This window comes from Dendrobates tinctorius, unplaced genomic scaffold, assembly GCF_039654945.1.
Source record: "Dendrobates tinctorius isolate UK_male_01 unplaced genomic scaffold, ASM3965494v1 ptg000060l, whole genome shotgun sequence".
NCBI lineage: Eukaryota > Metazoa > Chordata > Amphibia > Anura > Dendrobatidae > Dendrobates > Dendrobates tinctorius.
This window is the reverse complement of record NW_027361728.1, coordinates 10,115,970-10,140,932: the sequence shown is the minus strand read 5'-3', so window position 1 is coordinate 10,140,932 and position 24,963 is coordinate 10,115,970. Positions and strand designations below refer to the sequence as shown.

The window sequence follows — 24,963 nt, the reverse complement described above, 5'->3', positions numbered from 1 at the left end:
TTTCTGTCTCCGTTCTCTGCCATAAGGCCTGGTTGGCAGAATTCCTCGTCCTGGTGATCTTACTCCATTGCTGCTGTGGCGGGGATTGTCTCCACAGAGCCGGTATTCTATTTATCCATTAGTTATCTCTGTATCCCTCCATTCTCCATCATCTCTCTCACCCGCTGTCTCCGCTGCGCAGATTGCCCCCCATGCCTGTGTATACCGCGCCCAGTATTGGGCCGCTGCTCGCGGGGACAGAGCCGCACACCGCTCCCCGCGCCAGGCATCACTCCAGCTCCCGGCACAGGACGGGTGTGTATCACTTTAAGCCTGGCTGCAGGCACGAGGGGGCCGGGGAGGGGGCAGGCCGGAGCTGGAGCACGTGCCAGGATGCTTTATTGCCGCTGTGGCTGGGCGGCTGGATGTGTGTGGGAAGGAGGAGGGGGGGACATGGTTTAGATTATGCCGGGAGAAGGCAAATAGCAGCTGCTGCCCTGAAGCCTGGGAAAACCACTCCCCTCGCGAGATGGATCAGGCTCATTGGAGGAGCACAAGCTCGTCTTTGCGGTCCTCGGTAGGTGGCGCCCAGGAGCTTTTTCTCACCCACCAGCGGTAGCAGAGCGCTCTCTGGCAATGTGCACAGGCCGCATAATGGTCGCACAATCGCGTGCTGAGCTTCTGGCGGAATGTCTGGAATAGAAACGCTCAATAAACCAGAAGGAGTTAAAAAAAAAACAAACTATGGGTTTTTCATTGGCGAACTGGAGAGTGTGTTCCGAAAAACTCAGTGTGAACACTGCCATAAGGAAATGTGAGCACGACGACGGTTTCAGACAGATTCCGTCAGATGCAGCCTGAAGGATCGCTGCAAGACTAAGGCCGGGGTCACACTTCCGTTTTTTCTTGTCAGTTAAAATCCGCCAAAATGGCAGAAAGCAGATCCGTTTGTAACTGATGCAAACGGATGCCACCGGACCGTTTTTTTGACGGAACCGTTGAATGCAGAATTTTAAAGGAACCCCAGTGAGAGAGAGATTTTTCCACCGCCAGAAAGGATTTCAGGGTTAAATTCCCCTGACTTCCTTTCTCCGTGCATGCGCACTGTAAAATGCGGATCCTACAGCAACAAAAAACAATCCGCCGGTAATGCAACTCAATGGGGAAAAAAACAGATCCGCCAAAAAAATGGCGAATCCGTTCTTTTTAAAAAACTGGCGGATTTTGACTGATGGTCAAAAACGGAAGTGTGAAAGAGGCCTAACATAGTGCACAACGGTGTAAAAATAATATCACCGTGCACATGTTCTTCTCTTGCTACCTCTTCTCACCACGTCGGGGTTAGGAAACCATGAAGCGGTTACTAGAAGCTGCACATTCATACTTATGGTGCAGCAGCGAGTTCACATTCAGGGCGCAGCATATTCACACTTAGGCCTCTTTCACACATCAGGTTTTCGCCGTCAGGCGCGATCCGGCGCTTTTGACAAAAACCGGATCCGGCGAAATGCAATGCCGGATCCGGTTTCCCCCCCATTGACTTGCATTAGAGCCGGATCGCGCCGGATGGCCATGCGTTTCATCCGATTTTCGCCGGATCCGGCAATGTGTCGCAATCCGGTGTCTGGAAAAAACGGCTACTGTAACGTTTTTTGTCTCCGGCGAAAAAGCCGGACACGCCGGATCCAGCGTGTCCGGCTTTTTCACACAATGAAAGCCTATGAGCGCCGCAATGCGCCGGATCCGATGGTCGGATCCGTTTTTTTTTGGTCTGAGCATGCTCAGTAGCTCTGCCCACAAGACACATATATAAAAGCAAGACAGTGGGACCCTCAGCCACACCCAACATGCCACCCAAGACAGCAACCAGGCGCAGGAGAAGGCAGGAGACCACTGCAGCACCATCAGCACCACCCCAAATGGAGCAGCAAATGGAACATGCTGAGGAGGGGAGTCCAGCAGCAGATGAGAGATGGTAATTACCAAATCCCCCATTCCTCCAAACTAGGGCCATGGAATATCAAGATATTCATTGGCCCTTTGTTTCTCTTTATTCAACAGCCGCCCAAGAGATGCAGCAGCAGCAGCAATGGCAGCAGCAGTAACACCACCCACAGCCATGGAGTCTGGCCAGCAGGAAGACTTCTTCTTCTGGGAACCCTCCCTCGCATCGTCAGCGTTTGACGGTAAGTTTTTATTTCCAAAATCCATCATCTCTGTAATATATGTCTATTCATTGGCTTTTATTTCAAAACAGGAATCACAAGCTGAAGAGGAGCTCCCAGAAGAAGAAGGAAGGGGTGGACAGACACCTGGAGTGGGCTCACAATTGGTAAGTTTTTTGCATCAAACGCAGAAACACAACATCACACTACACACAACACATAGAAAACAATGTTCTGCAGACCACACACAGCAAACAAATGCCTACATCCAAACACATAACATTTTTTGTTTTTTTCTCTAGTCTTCCCAATCTGGTGCTCGGCCAAGAGGTCCTCGCAGTGCCTCCCAGGGTCGTCGGCGACAGCAACGCGGCGGTCACCAGCGTGTAAGTATAAATATTTTTGCTTTTTTTTTGCACTTTTTATTTCATTTCTTTTGTGGAGGCTAATGTTATTTTTGTCTTTTTCTTTAACAGCCTTCACAGCGTGCTCCCGACTCTGACGGTGAGGATGGAGGGATTGATGTGGACCACCTCATCGATCTCGTCAGAGAAAGGGAGCTGCTATGGAATATGGCTGACCGCCGCCATGCTGACCTGATCGTTACCCGACGACTCTGGGAGGAAATCTGTTCGCTCCTTGTGGGCCGCTGGGAGGACCTCGATGCTCGGGCCCAGATTAAAGAGCGTAAGTATATACAGTACCGGTTGCTTGATGTAAACCAGTGTTTCCCGAACTCCAGTCCTCGTGGTCCCCACGGATCATGTGTTCAGGATTTCCATTTACTATGGAAATCCTGAAAACATGACCCCTGGGGACCATGAGGACTGGAGTTTGGGAAACACTGATGTTGTATACTAACCACTCCTTTCTCGTTTCAGGGAACAGAATTGTGAAGAGGTGGCGGTCTGTGAGGGATCGTTTCAAGAAGGAGTTCAATAAAGAGATGCGGGCCCCGAGTGGATCTGGTGGACGCAGGAGCAAGTACAAGTACGCACAAGCCCTGTCGTTCCTCCGGGAAACAATGGTCACCAGAAGGTAAATATTACACAGCACATGTGAAAAAAAATGTTTAGATGTAACTTTTTTTTTCAGCCAGGGCCATGCCATGTCAGTATTTTAATTGTTTTTTTTTCTCTTTATTCCACAGCACGGTGCGCAGCACTCGGGAGCCTGCACGATTGGACCCTTCTGAGGCGATCCCTGAGGAGACCGGCACCGAGGGACACTTCGACTGCCCCGGTACATCTGCACCTTCCCAGCCTTCCCACACATTCGACTCATCTGTCCCATCCACCAGCACAGGAGCATCGTGGCCGCCTACATTACATGAAGCTGCTGGTGAGGAGATCGCTTTCCCTTTACCCCACCCTTCTGCCCCTGCCACCTCTAGTACACCTGCGGGTACTGGGCGGCAGCGGCAGAGGGGTCAGGAAAAGACTTATGCGCCAGAGTTCTTGCATCTGAATGCATCTTTCCAGAACTGTCTAAAAGTCTTGTCAGAGCAAATCTCCGCAGGCTTTCAGCAGATCAACTCCAGCATTCTGGAGGTGAAGACACTTCTGCAAACCGTGCATTCAGAAGCAAGATCTTCGCCAAACCACACCTTTTTCAGGTCTGTTGTGGAGCGCATGGAAACGCTCTGTCCTGCCCAGCAGATGCATGTAATGCATTCGTGCCACGGTGCTCTACAGCAGGTTACTTCCCAACCTCCTCCTCCCACCACAGTAGTTCCTCCACCTGCACCCCCTCCAGCCACTTTCCATCCTCCCCCTCCTATTACATACCAGCAACCTCCCCAGCACCAGCCACCTCCCCAGCACCAGCCACGTCCCCAGTACCAGCCACGTCCCCAGTACCAGCCACCTCCCCAGTACCAGCCACCTCCCCAGTACCAGCCACCTCCCCAGTACCAGCAACCTCCCCAGTACCAGACATCTTCCAGCAACCTGCCCCGTACCAAACTCCTTCCCCGTACCAAACTCCTTCCCCATACAACTTGCCATCAACATCATCTGCTCCTACAGTCCCTGCCCAACCCTCCACTCCACCGCCCACCACCTCTTCTGCCTCCCACATGTCCACCCATTCTGTAGCTTTTTCCACACCATCACCTCTAACTGTTCCTTCCCCACCACGATCCCAGTCCTCTCTCCACACTCCCAGTGTCGAAGTGTCCCGCAGCCCCTCCAGCAGTATTTCCACCCCACACTACACAGATTTGTAATGTGTTTTTTAATAAAAATGCCTATTGGTTTTAAAACCTTTATTAAAAAAGTTTTTTGCACATTAAAAACATTTTACAAAAAAAAAATATTTTAAATAAAAGTTAAATTATCGTTTCACAATGGTTGTCTGTCATTTCTTTCTGCGGCGAACTATGTTTAATAAAAAAAAGGTTAAATACAGGGTATTTCAAAGGTAAAAAGGTATTCAAAACCAGGTATATAACTGTGGGTACATTTTACCTTTTTGCCACAGTTATGTTCCTGGTTGTGTTTAAAGCAAAGTATTTCACCTAAAAAGTTGTGTTTATTGTTTGTGATTTCCTAACAATGTACACAACTTTTGTTACAAGGTGAAATACTTTGCATAAAACACAACCAGGTACACACCTGTGGCCTAAAGGTAAAAATAGTAAGACCATGACAAGATAGCCAACTTTGGTTGGCAAAGGTATATACTGTTGGTACAGAAGGTACACAAGTTTGGTTAAGGGCACAAATCTTTCACACTCTGTCATCCTGCCAGTGTACTCTGCCTTGAGGTGACATAAAGTATAGTGCAAAATTGTCCCTCATTACTGAAACCGTCACAGAACTTCTAGTGGTAATGTCATGGTAATCTTGCAAGGTGGTTTCTTCAGAGGTGTCCTCAATGGAAATGGGTTCCTTGCAGATAAAATTGTGGAGTACCACGCACGCTTTGATCACCTCGTCCACAGTTTCTGTCTTGAGGTTGATCGCAGTCAATAGGACCCGCCATTTGGCTGTCAGAATACCAAAGGCATATTCAACCATTCCTCTAGCTCTTGTGAGGCGGTAATTAAAAATGCGTTTTGTTCTTGACAATCCTCTGCTAGAGTACGGTTTCAAAAGGTGTTCTGACAGCTGGAAGGCTTCATCCCCTACATAGACAAATGGCATAGGTGGACCAGATGTTTGCGGCAGCGGTCTAGGGGGAGGGAACTGGAAGGTGTTTCCATACAGTTTACGCCCCATGGCAGACAGTTTGAAAACTTGAGAGTCATTGGAGCGGCCATAGTCCCCGATATCAACAGCAATAAATTTGTATTCCGCGTCAGCGATGGCCATGTGGACAATGGAAAAATATTTCTTGTAATTGAAATATTCCGATCCCGATCCGGCTGGCTTTACAATGCGGATATGTTTCCCGTCCACAGCGCCCAAGCAGTTCGGAAACTGACATATCTGTTGAAACTTTTCTGAAATTTCAATCCACCTCTCTGTTGTGGGCTCTGGTAAAAACTCTTCAGCTAAGGAGTCCCACAGTGCACGGCATGTGTACTTCACTATTCCAGATATGGTGGAAATCCCGAGTCTGTACTGGAAATGCAGTGACGAAAGGGATTCTCCAGTTGCAAGAAATCTGTGGGGAATTAAAAAACAATCAATTAGTTTAAAATCACAGCATTACATACCAAAACTCAGCTATAACACTTGGAGATACAAACTACCACCAACAAGATTGCAGTGAAAGTGTGCTCTGATGTGAGCATATCCAATAAATGTGGCTTACCTTAAAGTCACCATCAGATGCTCTGCTGGTGAAACAGAGAAGCGGCAATAGGTGTCTGCTTTTCTTATGAGGTGTGCAATGCGCTCCACCAAGTAATCAAAATTCTCCATTTTTATCCGAACATATCCAAAAAATTTATCCGGGTTTCGTCTAAGGTCCATGCAGAGTGTAGAATAGACCCCACGCGTCATTCTCTTGGCTGTGATGGGGTGGATCCACAAACGTCGTCTACGATGCCTGATGCGCTGCTGTATCGCTCTCTCCTTCTCCAGAACAATCACCCTCAAACGATTCGCCTCCGCTGTAAAATCCGCCAAATTCTTCAAAATATTTCCAATCACAACATCCATCTTCGCCAGTAACTTGCTCTTCTCTCCAACCTGCACTTTCTCCTCTACAACCTGTCAAAGAAGGACTGTAGGAACACGCTATATATAGTTTTTCAGTAGCCAATCCCGTTCGGAAGGCCACAAGGGTCAATTTTAAAAACCGGATCCGGCGTAATCCGTCAAAAAACGGAACAAAAACCGGATTAACCGGATGAGACGGATCCGGTTTTGTCTGTCAAGAACAAGACGGATCCGGCAGAAAAACGGATCCGTCACATCCGGTTTTACGAAATATTTGCCGGATCCGGCGCTCCGGAACGACGCCGGATCGCGCCTGACGCCGAAAACCTGATGTGTGAAAGTAGCCTTAGGGCGCAGCGCGTTCACACTTATGGCGCAGCGCGTTCATACTTAGGGCGCAGCGCGTTCACACTCAGGGCGCAGCGCGTTCACACTCAGGGCGCAGCGCGTTCACACTCAGGGCGCAGCGCGTTCATACTTAGGGCGCAGCGCGTTCACACTTAGGGCACAGCGCATTCACACTCAGGGCGCAGCATATTCACACTTAGGGCGCAGCGCGTTCACACTTAGGGCGCAGCGCGTTCACACTCAGGGCGCAGCGTGTTCACACTCAGGGCGCAGCGTGTTCACACTCAGGGCGCAGCGCGTTCACACTTAGGGCGCAGCGTGTTCACACTCAGGGCACAGCGCGTTCACACTTAGGGCGCAGCGTGTTCACACTCAGGACGCAACACGTTCACACTTAGGGCGCGTTCACACTCAGGGCGCAGCACGTTCACACTTAGGGCGCAGCGCGTTGACACTCAGGACGCAGCGCGTTCACACTTAAGGCGCAGTGCGTTCACACTCAGGGCGCAGCGCATTCACACTTAGGGCGCAGCACGTTCACACTATATAGGGATTGTGCTGTGAGGGACCCAAACAACCTCTGTGGCTGGTGCCACACAGCACCTGGCCTAGTCCCTGAGATTCCATTTTTTTTTGGTATCACAGCAGTGTCATTTACTGCTCTGTGACATCCGACCGTAACGTGTGCACCAATACCACAAACACACGTTACTCTTTGTGTAGGCCACACTAGATTCAAATAAAGTGTAGTAGACACACCATCATCATACAGTGCCATTAGTGTTTCTTATACCTGTTTGTAGTCCTACAGAAATAAGCACACTAATCCCTAATTACTTTCTTACCGTTCTGAATCCATCGATAGAGATGAAGGCAGGGAGTAAGGGACGTCCCCGCGGCGGCCGCGGAAGAGGTGCATCAGCAGCTAGACATGGTGCACATCCAGAGCAAGCAGTAGGCCCAAGTCACTCAGCACCTACTTTCACCGGGCAGCAGTCATTTATGCGCAGCTTGTTCGGAGTGCAGGGCTATAGGCTGATAAGAGAGGATCAAGTAGAAACCATTGTTGGTTGGATGGCAGCTGAGGAATCCACCTCAATGAGCACAGCATCCTCCCAGGACCTCTCCACCACATCGGGTCGGGCCACTGAAGAGCAGCACCCATCTGCTTCTTCACCGCCCACTAAATTGCCCAGACATTCAGAGGGCCAGGAGCCAACCTTAATCCTCTTCTCAGAATCTGTTGGCTTGGAATCTGTGTGCAATCCAGACAGCATTCCTGCAGCTGAAGAAGAGGTAGTGTGCACAGATGCGCAACCACTGTGTCCGTTTGAGGAAGAAGAGGGTGGGCCAGTGCCTACAGTGACCAGACCCCAGTCAGACGAAAGTGTATTGGATGATGAGGTCCTTGACCCATCATGGCATGCTGAGGGGCAGCAAGCAAGTGGGGATAGCTCAGAGGAAGAGCTTGCAGGTGTGGCGCAGCGTGGCCTTCCACGTGGGAGAGGAAGAGGGAAAAATTGTTTGTCGGCTCCCTCAACTTCAGCACCCGTTAGGAGCAGGGCTCTTACACAAGGGGTGCGCCCAAGAGTTGTGGTGCATGGGCCTTTTTCGACCAAGTTGCAGATGACGTTACAGTAGTCAGATGCAAGCTTTGTCGACAAACTGCGGAGAGGGAAGAACGTCAGCAACCTTAATACCACCAATATGTTGACGCATGTCAGGAAGAGGCACCCTATGGAGTGGCAGCATCACACCCAAGATGATTCGCCACCTGCATCTGGTTCCCCACCTTCCACCTCTTCAGCCACAGCGGCCACCTCTTACTCCAGCTCGCAAACAGCTGCTCCCGCTTCCTCGCCAGAATGCCAGGGTGCATCTGCAGGCAGTGTTGTACGGCGGTACACTGTCTGTACTTCGTCAGCATCCCAATCGCTGGCATCCTCACACTCACAATCCAGTGTGCAGCCATCTGTCACACATGTGTGGGAGAAAAGGCGCCCATACTCGGCAAACCACCCACGAGCACAGGGCATGAATTCTTGCATTGCCAAACTGCTTGCAGTGGAAATGCTACCATTCTGGCTGGTGAGCAAGCCAGCCTTTATCGATATGTTAGGGTTTGCAATCCCACAATACAGCGTTCCCAGCCGCTTCTACTTCAGCAGGCAAGCCGTCCCCGCCCTGCAACAGCATGTGGAGCGTAAAATTAAGCAAGCTCTACAAAATGCAGTTAGTAGCAAGGTCCACCTGACCACCGACGCATGGACCAGTCAGCATGGCCAGGGACGCTACATTTCCATCACCGCCCATTATGTAAATGTAGTTGAGCCTGGAACTGAAGTAGACAGTGCAAGTGCACGGGTCCTGCCAACTCCACGAATTGCAGGCCTCCTCATACTCCTCGTCAGACTCGCCTGCACCCAGACGTACCACAACAACCGATTTCAGTACTGCATCGGCCAAACATCAACAGGCCGTGTTGAAATTGGTTTATCTGGGTGATGTTAGCCACACCGCAACAGAGCTGTGGAACACGCTCAAGGAGCAGAGCGACATGTGGCTTGCGCCGCTCAACCTCCAGCCAGGTGTGGTGTGTGACAACGGCCGAAACCTGGTCGCGGCTCTGGGCCTAGGTGGTCTGACTTCCATTCCATGCCTTGCCCATGTCCTAAACTTGGTGGTGCAGAGTTTCCTTAGGGACTATCCTGACCTTGAGGAGCTGCTGCGCAAAGTCAGATACGAGTGCTCTCATTTGCGGCGTTTACGCATGGCTGCATCGCGCCTTTCAGCCATGCAGCGCAGATTGGGCCTGCCCGAGCACCGCATCATTGTTGACCTCCCCACCCGGTGGAATTCGACTTTGCATATGCTGCGGAGGTTGTGTGAGCAGCAACCTGCAATTATGGAGTTGGAGTTGCAGCTGCAGCAGGCGCAAAGTAGGCGACACACATCTCAGCCCTCCCACTTTACATCCACAGAGTGGGCATCCATGAAGGACATATGCACCGTTTTGAAGTGCTTCGAGGACTCCACTCTGATGGTGAGCACGGATGCTGCCCTACTCAGCCTGACTATTCCCCTTATATGCCTTATAGAATCATCACTTAAAGGACTAAGGGATGAGGTTTCTCTGGAGAAGGAGGAGTATGATGAGACACTTGCACCAACCAGGCAATCTTCATCGGCCCGGTTGGTACAAAGCTCTGTGGATGTCTCACAAGGGTCCAGGCAGGACACAGCAAGTGAGGAGGATGAGGAGGACTATGAGGATGAGCCAGAGGAGGAAAGTACACAGCGCTCTACTAGTAGTCACCAGCTAGAGCGTGGATGGGGTGATGCAGAGCAGCTAGAGCACATTCCTCCAGCTGGTGACAGCGATGCATGGCCAGTTGGCAGCCTTCAGCACATGAGTGACTTCATGCTGCAGTGTCTGAGAAATGACCCACGCGTGGCTCGTATTCTCCACACACATGACTACTGGGTGGCCACCCTCTTAGATCCACGTTACCGGGACAGCCTTCAAAGCCTAATTACACCGTTGAACCGGGCGCGTAAAATGCAGGAGTACCAAGATGCACTGATTAATTCACTCATGTACTCTTTTCCACCGCATAGCAGTGATGCGCGTGCCTCCTCAGTGCATCCTGGGCCCAACGGAATCCGTTCAGAAGCCGGTAGCAGAAGCAGTACATCTGCTACTGACAGGTTCAGTATACCCAACCTGTTCCAACGGTTTCTGAACCCGCAAACAGTTCGTGCACCATCAGCACAGAGGCAATGTTACCGTGACATGGTGGCACAATACCTCTCCACCCGTCAGTGTGCTTCAGGATGGATCTGCCCCCTTCAAGTTTTGGGTCTCCAAGTTGGATACATGGCCCGAGCTTAGCAAGTATGCCTTGGAGGTCCTGGCTTGTCCTGGTGCCAGTGTGATTTCTGAACGTGTCTTTAGTGCAGCTGGCAATGTACTAACAGACCAACGTACCAGACTATCTGCTGCAAATGTGGACCGGCTTACATTCCTAAAAATGAACCAGGCCTGGATTTCTGGTGACTTTGCTGCCCTGGGCCAGACTAGACAGGTTACATGCATGGTTGGTAGCAGTATGCATGCTGTCATGTGCCTATGTTGCACACAGCGTCATCTGTTATGCCAGTGCTCTGGCCTCTACTACCAACATCTAGCACCTGGTTCTGTGACTGACTCTTTCACCTCATACTGTTTTCCATGGGCTCTAGTACCGCCAGCTAGTGCCCATTTCCGTGACTGCTGATTTCACAGCATGCCGTGTTTCTGGGCTCTAGTACCGCCAGCTAGTGCCCATTTCTGTGACTGCGACTTTCACATCATGCCGTATTTCTGGGCTCTAGTAGCGCCAGCAAGTGCCCATTTCCGTGACTACTGATTTCACAGCATGCCGTGTTTCTGGGCTCTAGTACCGCCAGTTAGTGCCCATTTCCGTGACTGCCACTTTTACAGCATGCTGTGTTTCTGGGCAACAGTAACACCAGCTGTACCTCGTTAGACCAAAGTGGAAAAAAAGGACGACAGGTGCCAAACACCTATAGGCAGAAGCACAAGAGGCGGAATCCAGCCACGCCGGCTGTTTCCTGGCAGTGAAGTGTGGACACAGGTGCCTCCCCCGAGGGGTAAACCGAGTTCCAGCATCGCCAACTGGTTCTCGGGAGTGCCCAAGGGCACGGGTACCTCCTGCTCCAAACTGTGTTTCGACAACGCTCGCCATTACACGGTTGTATCCGCCGCACTGTTCCACGCCCCCGCCATACATCATTCCGGCTCAGTTTGCTGTTATCCGTGGTGTCGGCAGTGTAGGAGCCCCCTACATGGACTCCGGTACCTGGCGCTCAAGGCTGGTCTCGACAGTGCCAGTAGGCCTTTCTCCTCCCCTGCTGCGACTGCGGAGTAAAGAAGACTGTGTCCGGGTTGCGGGGGCAAATGTGGCTCTTGCACCTTCTGCCGAGAAGACATTACTCCGGTAGAAGACCCAAGACAGGAAGACAGATGCAGAAGACCCAAGACAGGAAGACAGATGCAGAAGACCCAAGACAGGAAGACAGATGCAGAAGACCCAAGACAAGAAGACAGATGGAGATGTCCCCGGACTCCTGTCTTTTTGCTCATGAACTTGTGTCTTTGTGGGGGTTTTTTGGGCTTCTCGGCAGTGCTTTTGGCTTATGTCACTACTACATTGTGGTATCCGGGCTACAGTAATGTCAGCTGTTGCCCAGTATAGCCACTGGCACGTTTACCTTCTGCTGCTTATCTGGGTTCCAGTAACGTCAGCTGGTTCTCAGTAGTCAATGGCTTAGGTCCCTCCTTTGAGGTATCCGAGTTCCAGTAACGTCTGCTGGTCCTTGGTAGTGCATTCTGGCACAGATAACCTCCTGCTTTGTTATCGGCCTCCGGTAACGTCAGCTGGTGCCCGTTAGTTCCATTGGCTCTTATGCTGATTTCTGCTGCCTATACGAGTTCCAGACTCACCAGCTGGTTCTCTCAAGTTCCTGTGCCTACTGTTACTTCTGCGTATTTCCTCTGGGTTTGGGACATTCTGCGACCAGCCAATAGCAGGATAACCATAGACAGAGGTTTAGGAAGCAGTAGGAGCAGATGTACATGAACCAAAAGCAGAATATCAATATGCAGAATTACTGAATAACAGTAATATAATCAGCCGAAGAAGACTAAGCATGGTTTAAAGGGAGTGTATCCGTTCCTCCACGTGGTGCTCCTGGAAACTCCCTGCAAAGCAAGGTGAGCTGAACGCGGACACATGTCAGTCAAAGGGCATATTGACACCACCACCGGCAGTTTTAATTTAATATTGTAAAATCACTAACCCTAACTATCCCTAACCCCTAACCGTTATCCTAACCCTTACCCTACTAACCATAAACCCTAACCCTACCCCAACTAATCCTAACTCAAAGAAAAAACACCGCTGTTAAGGAGATGGCGACCCGTTTTCCTGCTACAGCTTTCGCTCTGTGCATTTTTCTAGCAATTTTTTTGCTCCTCTGCCTCTGCAAACTCCTTCCCCATTATCCTGAGGTGTTTCCCCTCCATTTTATCCATTATTTAGCACTGTAGTGGTCATTTTGTAATTCCGATTTTTTTCTCCCATTGACTTGCATTGATATCGGAAATCGGAAATTCCGATATCCAATATTTTTTCAATATCGGAAATCGGAATTCCGTTACGATATCGGGCAATATCGCTCTTCCCTAAGCGCAGCGCGTTCATACTTTGGGCGCATAGCGTTCATACTTACGCCACAGCTCGTTCATACTTACGTCGCAGCGCCTTCATACTTACGTCGCAGCGCCTTCATACTTATGTTGCAGTGCCTTCATACTTACGTCGCAGCGCCTTCATACTTAGGGCGCAGCCCGTTCATACTTACGGCGCAGCGCATTCATACTTAGGGTACAGCGCGTTCACACTTTTAGGACGCAGCGCATTCATAAATAGGATGCAGCGCATTCACGCTTAGGGCACAGCGCGTTGATACTTAGGGCGCAGCGCGTTCATACTTAGGGCGCAGCGCGTTCATACTTAGGATGCAGCGCATTCACACTTTTAGGACGCAGTGCGTTCAAATTGCAACTACAAGCATGCTTTGAATGCACGGACTGGGAGGTATTCCAGGAAACATGCTCGGGTCTGGATGAATGGGTTGATGCAGTGTCCTCATATATCCGTTTTTGTGAAGACACGTTTATTCCATCCAAATCTGTCCACTTTCGGGGAAACAACAAGCCGTGGTTTACAAATAAAGTCAGGTTGATCCGTAAGAGAAAAGAGGAGGCTTATAAAGCAGGCGATATTACTGAATTCAAGAAACTTAGGAACTCGCTATCTAAAGAGATCAAGTTAGCCAAACACGAGTATGCAAAGATTCTGGAGGAAAGGTTCTCATCAAAAGATACTAGATCTGCATGGAGAGGATTAAGAGAGGTCACCAATTATAAAAGCCACCCCACTATAGTGAACCCCAGCAGAAGTCTGGCAGCAGAGTTAAATGAATTCTACTGCAGATTTGAGGCAAGCTCTACACACAGTGGCTATTCATCTCTAAGCTCCTCAGTCTGTTCATATAAAGATCATTCATTGTGCAACACCCAAGTAGTGATCTCCAAGGCAGAGGTGATACTCATCCTGAAGGGACTTAAGGTCAAAAAGGCACCTGGCCCTGATGGTGTATCTCCAATGTGTCTGAAAGTATGTGCTACCCAGCTTGCCCCTATACTGACAAATATATACAATGTGTCACTGAAAGAGTGCGTTGTACCTCAGTGTTGGAAAAGTTCCACAATTATCCCTGTCCCCAAGAAAGTGGGATCCTCTGAGTTGAACGACTATAGACCAGTAGCACTCACATCTGTAGCTATGAAAGTCTTCGAAAGAATTATGATGTCCCACCTGATAAAATTCACGCAGAAGCTATGGGACCCGCTTTAGTTTGCCTATAAGGAGAATCGTTCGGCAAACGACACTGTCAATCTGGCACTGAAGTACATTTTGGATCATACAGATGAACTGCACTCATATGTCCGGATTCTTTTCATGGACTTTAGCTCAGCGTTCAATACCATTGATCCGAATTTACTTCATAAGAAAATGGTAGCTCTTGGAGTCCCTCTCAACTTATGCTTGTGGATTTATAACTTCCTGACAGCCAGGATACAGAGTGTAAAAGTTGGACCATTCACTTCGGACACCTTGGTCACAAACATCGGGGCACCTCAGGGGTGTGTTTTGTCCCCATTACTGTTTTCTCTCTATACGAATGATTGCATCTCTTCAGCAGACTCAGTAAAAATCTTGAAATTTGCGGATGATATGACACTGATTGGTCTCATCAGGGGAAATGCTGAAGACTTGTATCGGAGTGAGGTGAAAAGAATATGTGACTGATGTAAAGCCAATAATCTTGTACTCAACACTAAAAAAACTGCTGAGATGGTTGTGGATTTTAGGAAAGATCAACATGAGATACTTCCAATCTACATCCATGACGAAGTGGTTCTTAGGGTCACAGAGACCAAATTCCTTGGTGGTATCATCTCTCATGATCTTAAATGGGGGAAAAATGTGGATGCTGTTATAAGAAAAGCACAACAGAGGATGTTCTTCCTGAGTCAGCTGAAAAGATATGGTTTGTCTAAGAATCTGCTGATCTTATTCTTTAATGCTGTCATCAGATCTTTTATTTGTTCCTCTCTGATAGTCTGGTATGGGGGAGCCACTGCGCCTGACAAACTCCGCTTACAAAGGACTTTCAGAACAGCAGAGAGAATTATAGGTTCCCCCCTGCCTAAAATCCAGGATCTTTATGATAAGAGTATTCGATCCCACGCATTGAAAATTTCATCCGATCCCTCTCATCCGGGACACTCCTCATTCCAACTACTCCCTTCAGGACATCGCTTCAGAGTCCCCAAATGCAGAACCAACCACCATATGAACAGCTTCTATCCACTCTCTGTTCAACAATTAAATCGTCATGTGTAGACTATATACTGTATCTGTCTTGTTAGATGTTACTTGTTGTATCTGTTGTTATATATTATGTTGCCTCTTTGCCACAAAGAATTCCTTGTATATATGTAATATGTACATGGCGATAATAAATTTGATTGATTGATACTTAGGGCGCAGCGCGTTCATACTTAGGGCGCAGCGCATTCACACATTTAGGACACAGCGCATTCATACTTAGGGCGCAGCACGTTCACACTTAGGGTGCAGCGCGTTCACACTTGGGGCGCAGCGAGTTCATACTTGGGGCGCAGCGCGTTCTTACTTGGGGCAGCTTTCGCTGGGAAGTCGCTCGTCACTATAATGAAAAGTACAGAGAAAAGAACCAGCGAAACTGGTGGCAATACTGAGACTGAAGTTACTTCATGAAAAAGACCATTGGCATTTTTCTGGAGCAGCTTCAACTAGAAAAACTCGGTGTTGTGTGTACATACTCTTATGGGGCTGTGATAGATGTATATATGGCCTTATATATATATATATATATATACAGTATATATATATGCCTGTGGTGAAATATAGACCTTGAAAAAGAAGTGTCCCAAACCATTATCCACACGCTAATGATTGCAGACGGCAATGAATGTCCCCTAAAATCCTTCGCATCTCATCAAGCTACCGCATAATTGGATTGTATTACTTTCTGATAACACAACCCAGGGGTGTGCTTTCTGAAAACAGCCTGTTAAACGCTTCTCAGCAGAGTGGTCTCACATTAACACTTTAATGGAAACCAGAAATAGTCTAACAACAGATCCTGGGCAGCAGAGAGGATTAGGTGATGAGTGAAGATAATGGGCAGATAAGCAAGTAGCCATTGTCACACCACTGTAGGTGCTAGGAATGATTGCTGTGTTATCACTGACAAGTGCTTGTGATAAGTGACTCAGTGTCAGCAATGTGATGTTCACTGGAGTATATACATCACAATGAGCTGTGTCCATGCCCGAGGTCTACAGGGGCAAAAAGAAAATAGGCCAGAAAAAGGTAGAATATCATGATACATATGTCAGACAGAAGCGTGCTAATGGCGTGATACACTGGCAGATGAAACCACAATGGAATTATTCTAAGGCCCGACAGTGCATCGTCCTAGAGGTTTGTGCTCGTCTGGGGCAGAAAATGTGAAAACAGCGAAGAGACAACCTATTTCAGGTGCTGTCTGCCTTGCAGCATGCTGACTTAGAATTCTCCATATAGACTTAAATAGAGAGTGACCACATATACACTGCAACTCCAGGAACAGAGGATGGAAATTTATGGTTCAAGTACAGACTGCAATGTACTTAAGTACCACAGGTCTCCTGACTCAAGAGCCTCATGTACGTGGGGGTACCCCCCCCAAAAAAAAGAGAATTACTTATTTAAAAAATTTTTGTATTCAAGATGTCTTGAAAACATTACATGATTTGCACTTGTCCCAACGGTTTTTCCACTGTTCGGAACATTTTTTGTTCTAATTCTGTTCGGTGTTTCCGGTTCCATGACAATTGTGTACAAGATAATTGTGTACGGACAATTGTGTACAGAAAATTGTGTACAGGCCAATTGTGTCCAAGGACAATTGTGTACAAGGACAATTGTGTACAGGGCAATTGTGTACAAGGACAATTGTGTACAGACAATTGTGTACAGGGCAATTGTGTACAAGGACAATTGTGTACAAGGACAATTGTGTACAGGGCAATTGTGTCCAAGGACAATTGTGTACGGACAATTGTGTACAGGGCAATTGTGTCCAAGGACAATTGTGTACGGACAATTGTGTACAGGGCAATTGTGTCCAAGGACAATTGTGTACGGACAATTGTGTACAGGGCAATTGTGTACAAGGACAATTGTGTACAGGGCAATTGTGTACAGGGCAATTGTGTACAAGGACAATTGTGTACAGACAATTGTGTACAAGGACAATTGTGTACGGACAATTGTGTACGGACGATTATTTACAGACAAGTATAGGGAAAACAAAAAATTAAACGTCCAAAAAAAGAAAATACTATATTCCTCATTGATTTTAACGTAAGATTGCTTATTGAATAACAGTTTCAAAGCTTCTTCTATTCTTATTCTACAAATATTGCTGGTCTTGTCTATCATGCCTGCATGTTGCTGATCGCTCGTAGATACCGCAGCTTGTCTCCTTGATTGTGATAATCAGCCACTTTCACACGCAGTCGTTCAGCTAGCTGGACATACTTGCTTCGTGGATGCTCAACATTCAGTACCTCAGCATTCTGGGCTGTAAGTCTATGAATTGCCATGTCACTAATGAGTCCGTTGAACAGTTTCCACACGGTAGGATGAGCACAAAGAAAGAGTGCTTGTAAGGCGTTATGAAACCCCTCGCAGCAATTCGTGGTCTTGGGGGCAGAGGCCAAAGCGTCAGCATAATGATTCCAGACCTCTGGAGTAAACCTTGCGTTTCGAAAGCGTCCATCTACTCCTGGCCCCCTAACGTAGGTATGCTCAAAGTAGGAGAGGAGCTGATTGGTAGCATCATCATCAGGGAAGATTTGGGCTAGTTCGTCATACCTTGCACTTACTTCGGCTGGTGGGACAAACGCCAAGGAGGCCAAAGATTTTACCTTGAGATTGAACTCTCCATCCTCAGCCTCAAATTCAGCCTTTAGGCCCAGCTCATTGACCTTTCGAATAATGGACTGGCTCAGATGAAAGAAGCAGCCAGAAATCGCTGCAGCTGGAAACTCATCTTGGAAAGCTGACATTGCTGCCATCTCAAAGTCAAGAAGAATTTTCTGGGGATTTGCACCTGGCATCAACCCTTTGAGCGCCGTGATCATTCGACGATAGGTTGGACCAGTCTTGTTTGGCAGCAGGCAGTAGATCAGGGGAGGATAGGAGTTGCCGACTTTTGCATGGAGAGAATACAGCTGAAAGAACATGGTTGGCACCACCTTGAACGTTCCATCGCCAAACCATGTGTCTCCTCTTTCGAAATAAGGCAACAGTTCATTGCTACCAATGACAAGAATCCTTTGGGGGTCATCTCTTGCAGAGTCATATAAAATGATGTCGCTGTATTCCTGGGGGATAGCAAAATTGATGCTTTGAGGAGGAGCCAGCATGGTGTTTGCTCGCTGCCTGACCCGACGTGTATTTCGCTCAACGTCACTTCGCTTGGGCATTCGAGACAACACGTCATCAGACCTGTCTCGAAGAACCTGTCCAACAATGCTTCTAGTAGATGCTTGAGAGCTGATTGCTTCTTGCCTCAGAGCAGCCATTGTAGCTCTGGCTTCAGCTTGAACTGGATCTGCAGAGTGACTGTGCTCAGTCGGCTGTTTAACAATCGCGGCTCCAGATGTGTGCATGCGTGCGGGACACTTGAATTTGTTGACTTGCCTGCACCGCCATTCTTTGATACTGTCATCACGTGTCCTGTGCAGGATATACTCGTGTCCCCCAAGCCTAAGGACATCTTTGTCTTTTTCAGACTTGCTCATAGTAAAAGTCATGGTGAAAGTTGCAAGGGGTGAGTAATGAAACCGAAAGTAAGCGTCAGTGTGAAAGTGGCCTGTACAATTATCTTTGTCTTTTTCAGACTTGCTCATAGTAAAAGTCATGGTGAAAGTTGCAAGGGGTGAGTAATGAAAGTGAAAGTAAGCGTCATTGTGAAAGTGGCCTGTACAAGTGGCCTGTACACAACAAGTAAAAGTCATGGTGAAAGTTGCAAGGGGTGAGCACTGAAACCGAAAGTAAGCGTCAGTGTGAAAGTGGCCTGTACAAGTGGCCTGTACACAAATAATTGCCTTGTACACAATTGTCCGTACACAATTGCCTCTTGTACACGGTTCCATGACCTTGTACACAATTGCCCGTACACAATTGCCTTGTACACAATTGCCTTGTACACAATTGTCCGTACACAATTGCCTTGTACACAATTGTCCGTACACAATTGCCCGTACACAATTGCCCTGTACACAATTGTCCGTACACAATTGCCTTGTACACAATTGTCCGTACACAATTGCCTTGTACACAATTGTCCGTACACAATTGCCCGTACACAATTGCCTTGTACACAATTGTCCATACACAATTGCCTTGTACACAATTGCCTTGTACACAATCGCCTTGTACACAATTGCCTTGTACACAATTGTCATTGTACACAATTGGCCTGTACACAATTGTCTGTACACAATAGTCCGTACACAATTATCTTGTACACAATTGTCCCGTCACCGGTGTTTCCAGCTCTTTTACATCCTGAAAACACTTTCCCTTTAGGCTTTTCTTCATTCTCGGGAACAAGAAGAGGGTACAGGGCGCTAGGCTGGGTGAGTAAGAGGGGGGTGACCCAGATTTTTTTTCTCAAAAGTCATTACAAGGGATGAATCCTGAAAGAAAACAGCAGTCCAGTCAGTAGAAGACAACACCTTCATCGCCCAGACCAAAAAAAAAGCATGGCAAGTGAATCAAATTTGAAGTTCATGATGGTTTGTTTTTTCAACATCAAAGTAGTCACTGACGTTGAATTTGTTCCTCAGGACAGGACAATGAACCATCTTTACTATCTGCAAGTGCCGAAGCGATTGCGTTAGACAGTGAGAAAAAAAACCACCTGAATTGTGGCGATCAGGAGAGTGGCTGCTTCATCACGACAACACACCTGCTCACACAGCATTGAAAATCAATCAATTTTTGGCGAAAAACAGCATCACAACGGTTTCTTACCCCCCCTTACTCGCCCAACAAAGCCCCCTACAACGTCTTCTTACTCCCAAGAATGAAGAAAAACCTAAGTCTGTGTGCCCACGTTGCGGTTTTTAAGTGTTTCCGCCATTTTTCCCGCTGCGGAAACACTTAAAAAACGCATCCCATGCAATCCTATGGGATTCCTCGGTTGCTGTGCCCATGCTGCGGATTTTACCGCTGCGGAATCGCATAGCGGTAAAATCTGCAGCATGTCCATTATTTCTGCGGAGTCGTGGCGATTCCGCCGCCATAGGATTGCAATGAAACGCTCACTTTATGCATGTGACTATGCCTACCATGCGTAAAGTGAGCGCTTCATGTGCAGATGGTACCCAGGGTCTGGAGGAGAGCAGACTCTCCTCCATGCCCTGGGTGCCATATTCCTGTAAAAAATAGAATTCAAATAAAAAATAGTGACATACTTACCCTCTGTCGGCCCCCGGAATCCTCCCACCTCTCAGCCACGCTGCCTGCATCTTCCGTTCCCAGGGATGCATTATGTAAATCACCTGAGATGATGTCACGGTCTCACAAAGGTCCCTCGCGCAAAGCATCCCTGGGAACGGAACGTACCGGGAGCGCCGCTAAGGACATCGGGGACCGTCAGAAGCTGAGAATAACCATACTTTTTTTATTATTATTTTAATTATTTTTTAAATTATTTTTAACATTCTATATTTTACTAATGATGCTGCATCAATAGTAAAAAGTTGGTAACACTTGTCAAGCCCTATGCTTGACAAGTGTGACCAACCTGTCAATCACTTTTCCAAGTGATGCTTCAATTCGCTTGGAAAGCGCTAGCATTCTGCAAGTTAAAAACGCTTGCAAAACGTTTGTTTTGCAGGAAAACGCATGCGAATTCCGCATGCGTTTTACTCGCGGCAGGGAGTTGCGGAAATGCTGTGGACATTTCTGCAGCATTTCTGCAACGTGGGCCTAAAGGGAAAGTGTTTTCAGGATGTAGAAGAGGTTCAGAAAAAATAGCTGGAGGCACTTATTTCAGAAGAATATATAAAATGTTTTGAGCAGTGGAAAAACTGTTGGGACAAATGCGTATCATCTAATGGACAGGATTTTGAAGGGGATTCATGTTTTCAACATCTTTTCTTGATTAAAAAAGGGGTACTGTGGCACCCTGCGTCTTTATCGCCACAAAAGGGTTAAATATGTACTTTTCTGTTTGTGTTTTGTGAGCAATGGGAGTTATGCTTTTTCTGCTAGACACACACACAATTTGCCTCATTCCCTCATTTGTCTGAAGCTGAGAGCTTTGCAGACATACCCTAACTGGGAGGGGGAGGGGCCGACTTGTTGTTCTCAGTGTGAAGGAGGAAGTATGCCTGAACGCCATGATAACATGTGGCTGATCCAGGAGTGAGAGCGAAAAAGCAGGGAACCAGCCACTAGATCATCCATGCTTTCAGAGCTGGGTGGTAAGCTGAGAGACTGCGTGGGATTACACAACCAGCAAAAAAGTGTTTTCCCTCAGAAATACTGCAATAACCTGGAATCAGTGAAGGATGGTGCAAGTGGGAACTTGAGCTGCGTCACAAAAGATTCAAACTGCAAGTTGCTGAAGGCAAAATACACAGTGAATAAAGGCAATACTGGGAAGTTCTAAACTCCAGAAAGCCTTGGTCCCAGAAGGGATTAGAATAGCAGGAAGTTACACGGAGCCACAGCAAAGAGAAAGATAACTCCCATTCTTCAGAGCAGACTGTAACCTGGTGAGAGTTGTAATATCTCCTCTGAACTGCACCTGAACTACAGTAAGTGATAAAGTGACTTTCCTTGTCTCCTGCCTTATTACTTTGTGCCTTCTACTTGCATCACAATCTCTGGGGGTCCTGCCCTGGTTGGAGAGGGTTTAACATCTGCACTGCCATCACCATCTACTCCCCCAGGGATCATCTGCAGTGCCGGCTATACTACAGTCGAACACTCCAACTGGCGTCACGAATCACTGCATAAACTTTATCCCCATTCAATTCTACCCCTTTTACATGACCGCCTGGGGCCACGGACTGGGTCACCGCCGCTGTGACATCTCCCATTGAAGTTAACGTGCCCAGTACCGAGTACCCCACTGCCCATCGGGCGCGTCAGTGCCCTCTTGTATGCCATTAAAATTGCTGAGTCAGGTCAGGAGGTCCGCAGCGATTCAGAACATCACAGTCTGTACTCGAACCATAAATGACAGACGTGTGAGAACCAATTTTTGAGCTGTCACACTGTGCACCACTGCTGTTTTGGACCCACCAAGCAGAAGTATAAGGGCTGGTTCAGACAAGCGAATTATAAGGACGCACTCTCTGTGTTAAAATCAGACAGCATACTGACTGATGTCATTCAAACGGGTTGTTCAGATAGTAATTTTTCGCTCAGACCGATGTGAAAAAATCTCAGCATTCACTATTCTCTTGTCCATTTCAGCTGAGACTCAGTTATTCAAGTCTGTTAGTGCGCAAAATATAACAAAATCGAGTCCTATGTTTTTCATTCATGTTTCATTTTATTTTTACAGATACATTGCAATTCTTAAAGTGAATCTCTCATGGCAAATAATGCTATTAACCTGAAGAAATAGGGTAAATCTGCAGGTTAATTGTGTTCTAAAGCCGTGCGGCTGCCGCACTGAGAGCCCCGCTCCAGGCAGCCTCCGGCTTTCAGTCACCCTCCGGCTTTCAGTCACAGAGCCACGCCTGGTAAGACACTGATGAACTGCTGAGCCAGCTGTCAGTGCTGGGGCGTGGTTACATCCACAGTTCACCATGTGCTGATTGGTGACTGAAGCCACTCCGGCCGCATACACCTATGACTGAAAGTCAGAGGCTGCTGGGAGGAATAAAGTTAATTTCCTCCTGGCAGCGGGGTTCTCAGTGCGGCTTCAGAATGCTGTTAATCTGCAGACAAAACCCCATATCTGCAGGTTAATAGTGTCTTTTGACATGACAGGTTCCTTTTTAACCTAAGAAACTGTATATGATCATGTATATTTTAAACTATTAATGCATAAATAGAAATGTCACATGGATGTTACACAGATGTAAAATACAGTAATACAGATGACACACAGATGACATATGGATGACAGTCGTCTGATTTTTCCAGATAAGAATCAATCTTCCATATGCTTATCATAACCTGGCCTAAAGGGCCTGTCACACTAAGAGATATCGCTAGCAATATCGCTATAACTTGTGACGTTATAGCGATGTTGCTAGCGATATCTCTGTGTCTGATACTTACCTACGACTGGCTCCCCCGCTGGTTATCGCTGATCGCACGAGAACGTCCTGGACTGTTTCTCGTCGTCAGCTTCCGGCGGCGCTTCCTGCTGTGAGGACGAGCGACGCGTGGAGCCGGGCGGGAGGACGCAGGATCGCCTGGTGTGACAGGTAAGTAGCGACCCCCGTCCCCAGAGATGTCGCTGGTGAGATCTGCCTGTGTGGCAGCTCACTAGCGACCACCTAGCGATGTACCAGCGATCCTGACCGCGTCATATCGCTGGTCGGGATCGCTTGTACATCGCTAGGCTACTTTCACACATCAGGTTTTCGGCGTCAGGCGCGATCCGGCGTCGTGCCGGAACGCCGGATCCGGCAAATGTTTCGTAAAACCGGATGTGACGGATCCGGTTTTCTGCCGGATCCGTCTTTTTCTTGACAGACAAAACCGGATCCGTCTCATCTGGTTCATCCGTTTTTCTATCCGTTTTTCGACGGATTACGCCGGATCCGGTTTTTAAAATTGACCCTTGTGGCCTTCCGAACGGGATTGGCTACTGGAAAACTATATATAGCATGTTCCTACAGCCCTTCTTTGACAGGTTGTAGAGGAGAAAGTGCAGGTTGGAGAGAAGAGCAAGTTACTGGCGAAGATGGATGTTGTCATTGGAAATATTTTGAAGAATTTGGCGGATTTTATAGCGGAGGCAAATCGTTTGAGGGTGATTGTTCTGGAGAAGGAGAGAGCGAGACAGCAGCGCATCAGGCATCGTAGACGATGTTTGTGGATCCACCCCATCACAGCCAAGAGAATGACGCGTGGGGTCTATTCTACACTCTGCATGGACCTTCGACGAAACCCGGATAAATTTTTTGGATATGTTAGGATGAAAATGGAGAATTTTGATTACTTGGTGGAGCGCATTGCACACCTCATAAGAAAAGCGGACACCTATTGCCGCTTCTCTGTTTCACCCGCAGAGCGTCTGATGGTGACTTTAAGGTAAGCCACATTTATTGGATATGCTCGCATCAGAGCACACTTTCACTGCAATCTTGTTGGTGGTAGTTTGTATCTCCAAGTGTTATAGGTCAGTTTTGGTATGTAATGCTGTGATTTAAAACTAACTTATTGTTTTTTAATTCCCCACAGATTTCTTGCAACTGGAGAATCCCTTTCGTCACTGCATTTCCAGTACAGACTCGGGATTTCCACCATATCTGGAATAGTGAAGTACACATGCCGTGCACTGTGGGACTCCTTAGCTGAAGAGTTTTTACCAGAGCCCACAACAGAGAGGTGGATTGAAATTGCTGACAAGTTTCAACAGATATGTCAGTTTCCAAACTGCTTGGGCGCTGTGGACGGGAAACATATCCGCATTGTAAAGCCAGCTGGATCAGGATCGGAATATTTCAATTACAAGAAATATTTTTCAATTGTCCTCATGGCCATCGCTGACGCGGAATACAAATTTATTGCGGTTGATATTGGGGCCTATGGCCGCTCCAATGACTCTCAAGTTTTCAAACTGTCTGCCATGGGGCGTAAACTATATGGAAACACCTTCCAGTTCCCACCACCTAGACCGCTGCCGCAAACATCTGGTCCACCTATGCCATTTGTCTGTGTAGGGGATGAAGCCTTCCAGCTGTCAGAACACCTTTTGAAACCGTACTCTAGCAGAGGATTGACAAGACCAAAACGCATTTTTAATTACCGCCTCACAAGAGCAAGAAGAATGGTTGAATGTACCTTTGGTATTCTGACAGCCAAATGGCGGGTCCTATTGACTGCGATCAACCTCAAGACAGAAACTGTGGACGAGGTGATCAAAGCGTG

The 24,963-nt window shown here is 47.8% G+C and overlaps 1 protein-coding gene across 1 annotated transcript; it reads left to right on the top strand.

Moving 5' to 3' along the window:
* The first annotated feature begins 362 nt into the window (after positions 1–362).
* LOC141092492 (uncharacterized) lies at positions 363–4,471 on the top strand. Its single transcript, XM_073578677.1, has 2 exons — positions 363–3,182; positions 3,295–4,471. Exons 1-2 carry the CDS (start codon positions 2,965–2,967, stop codon positions 4,238–4,240), a joined length of 1,164 nt encoding a protein of 387 aa, XP_073434778.1. The 5' UTR covers positions 363–2,964; the 3' UTR covers positions 4,241–4,471.
* Positions 4,472–24,963: the final 20,492 nt, after the last annotated feature.

What these genes read in the sequence shown, in the direction of transcription:
- LOC141092492 (XM_073578677.1), top strand. Translation starts at nt 2,965, where the DNA reads ATGAGGACTGGAGTTTGGGAAACACTGATGTTGTATACTAACCACTCC. An exon ending in GAAACAATGGTCACCAGAAG is followed by an intron (nt 3,183 to 3,294) that starts GTAAATATTACA and finishes TTTATTCCACAG; the next exon opens with CACGGTGCGCAGCACTCGGG.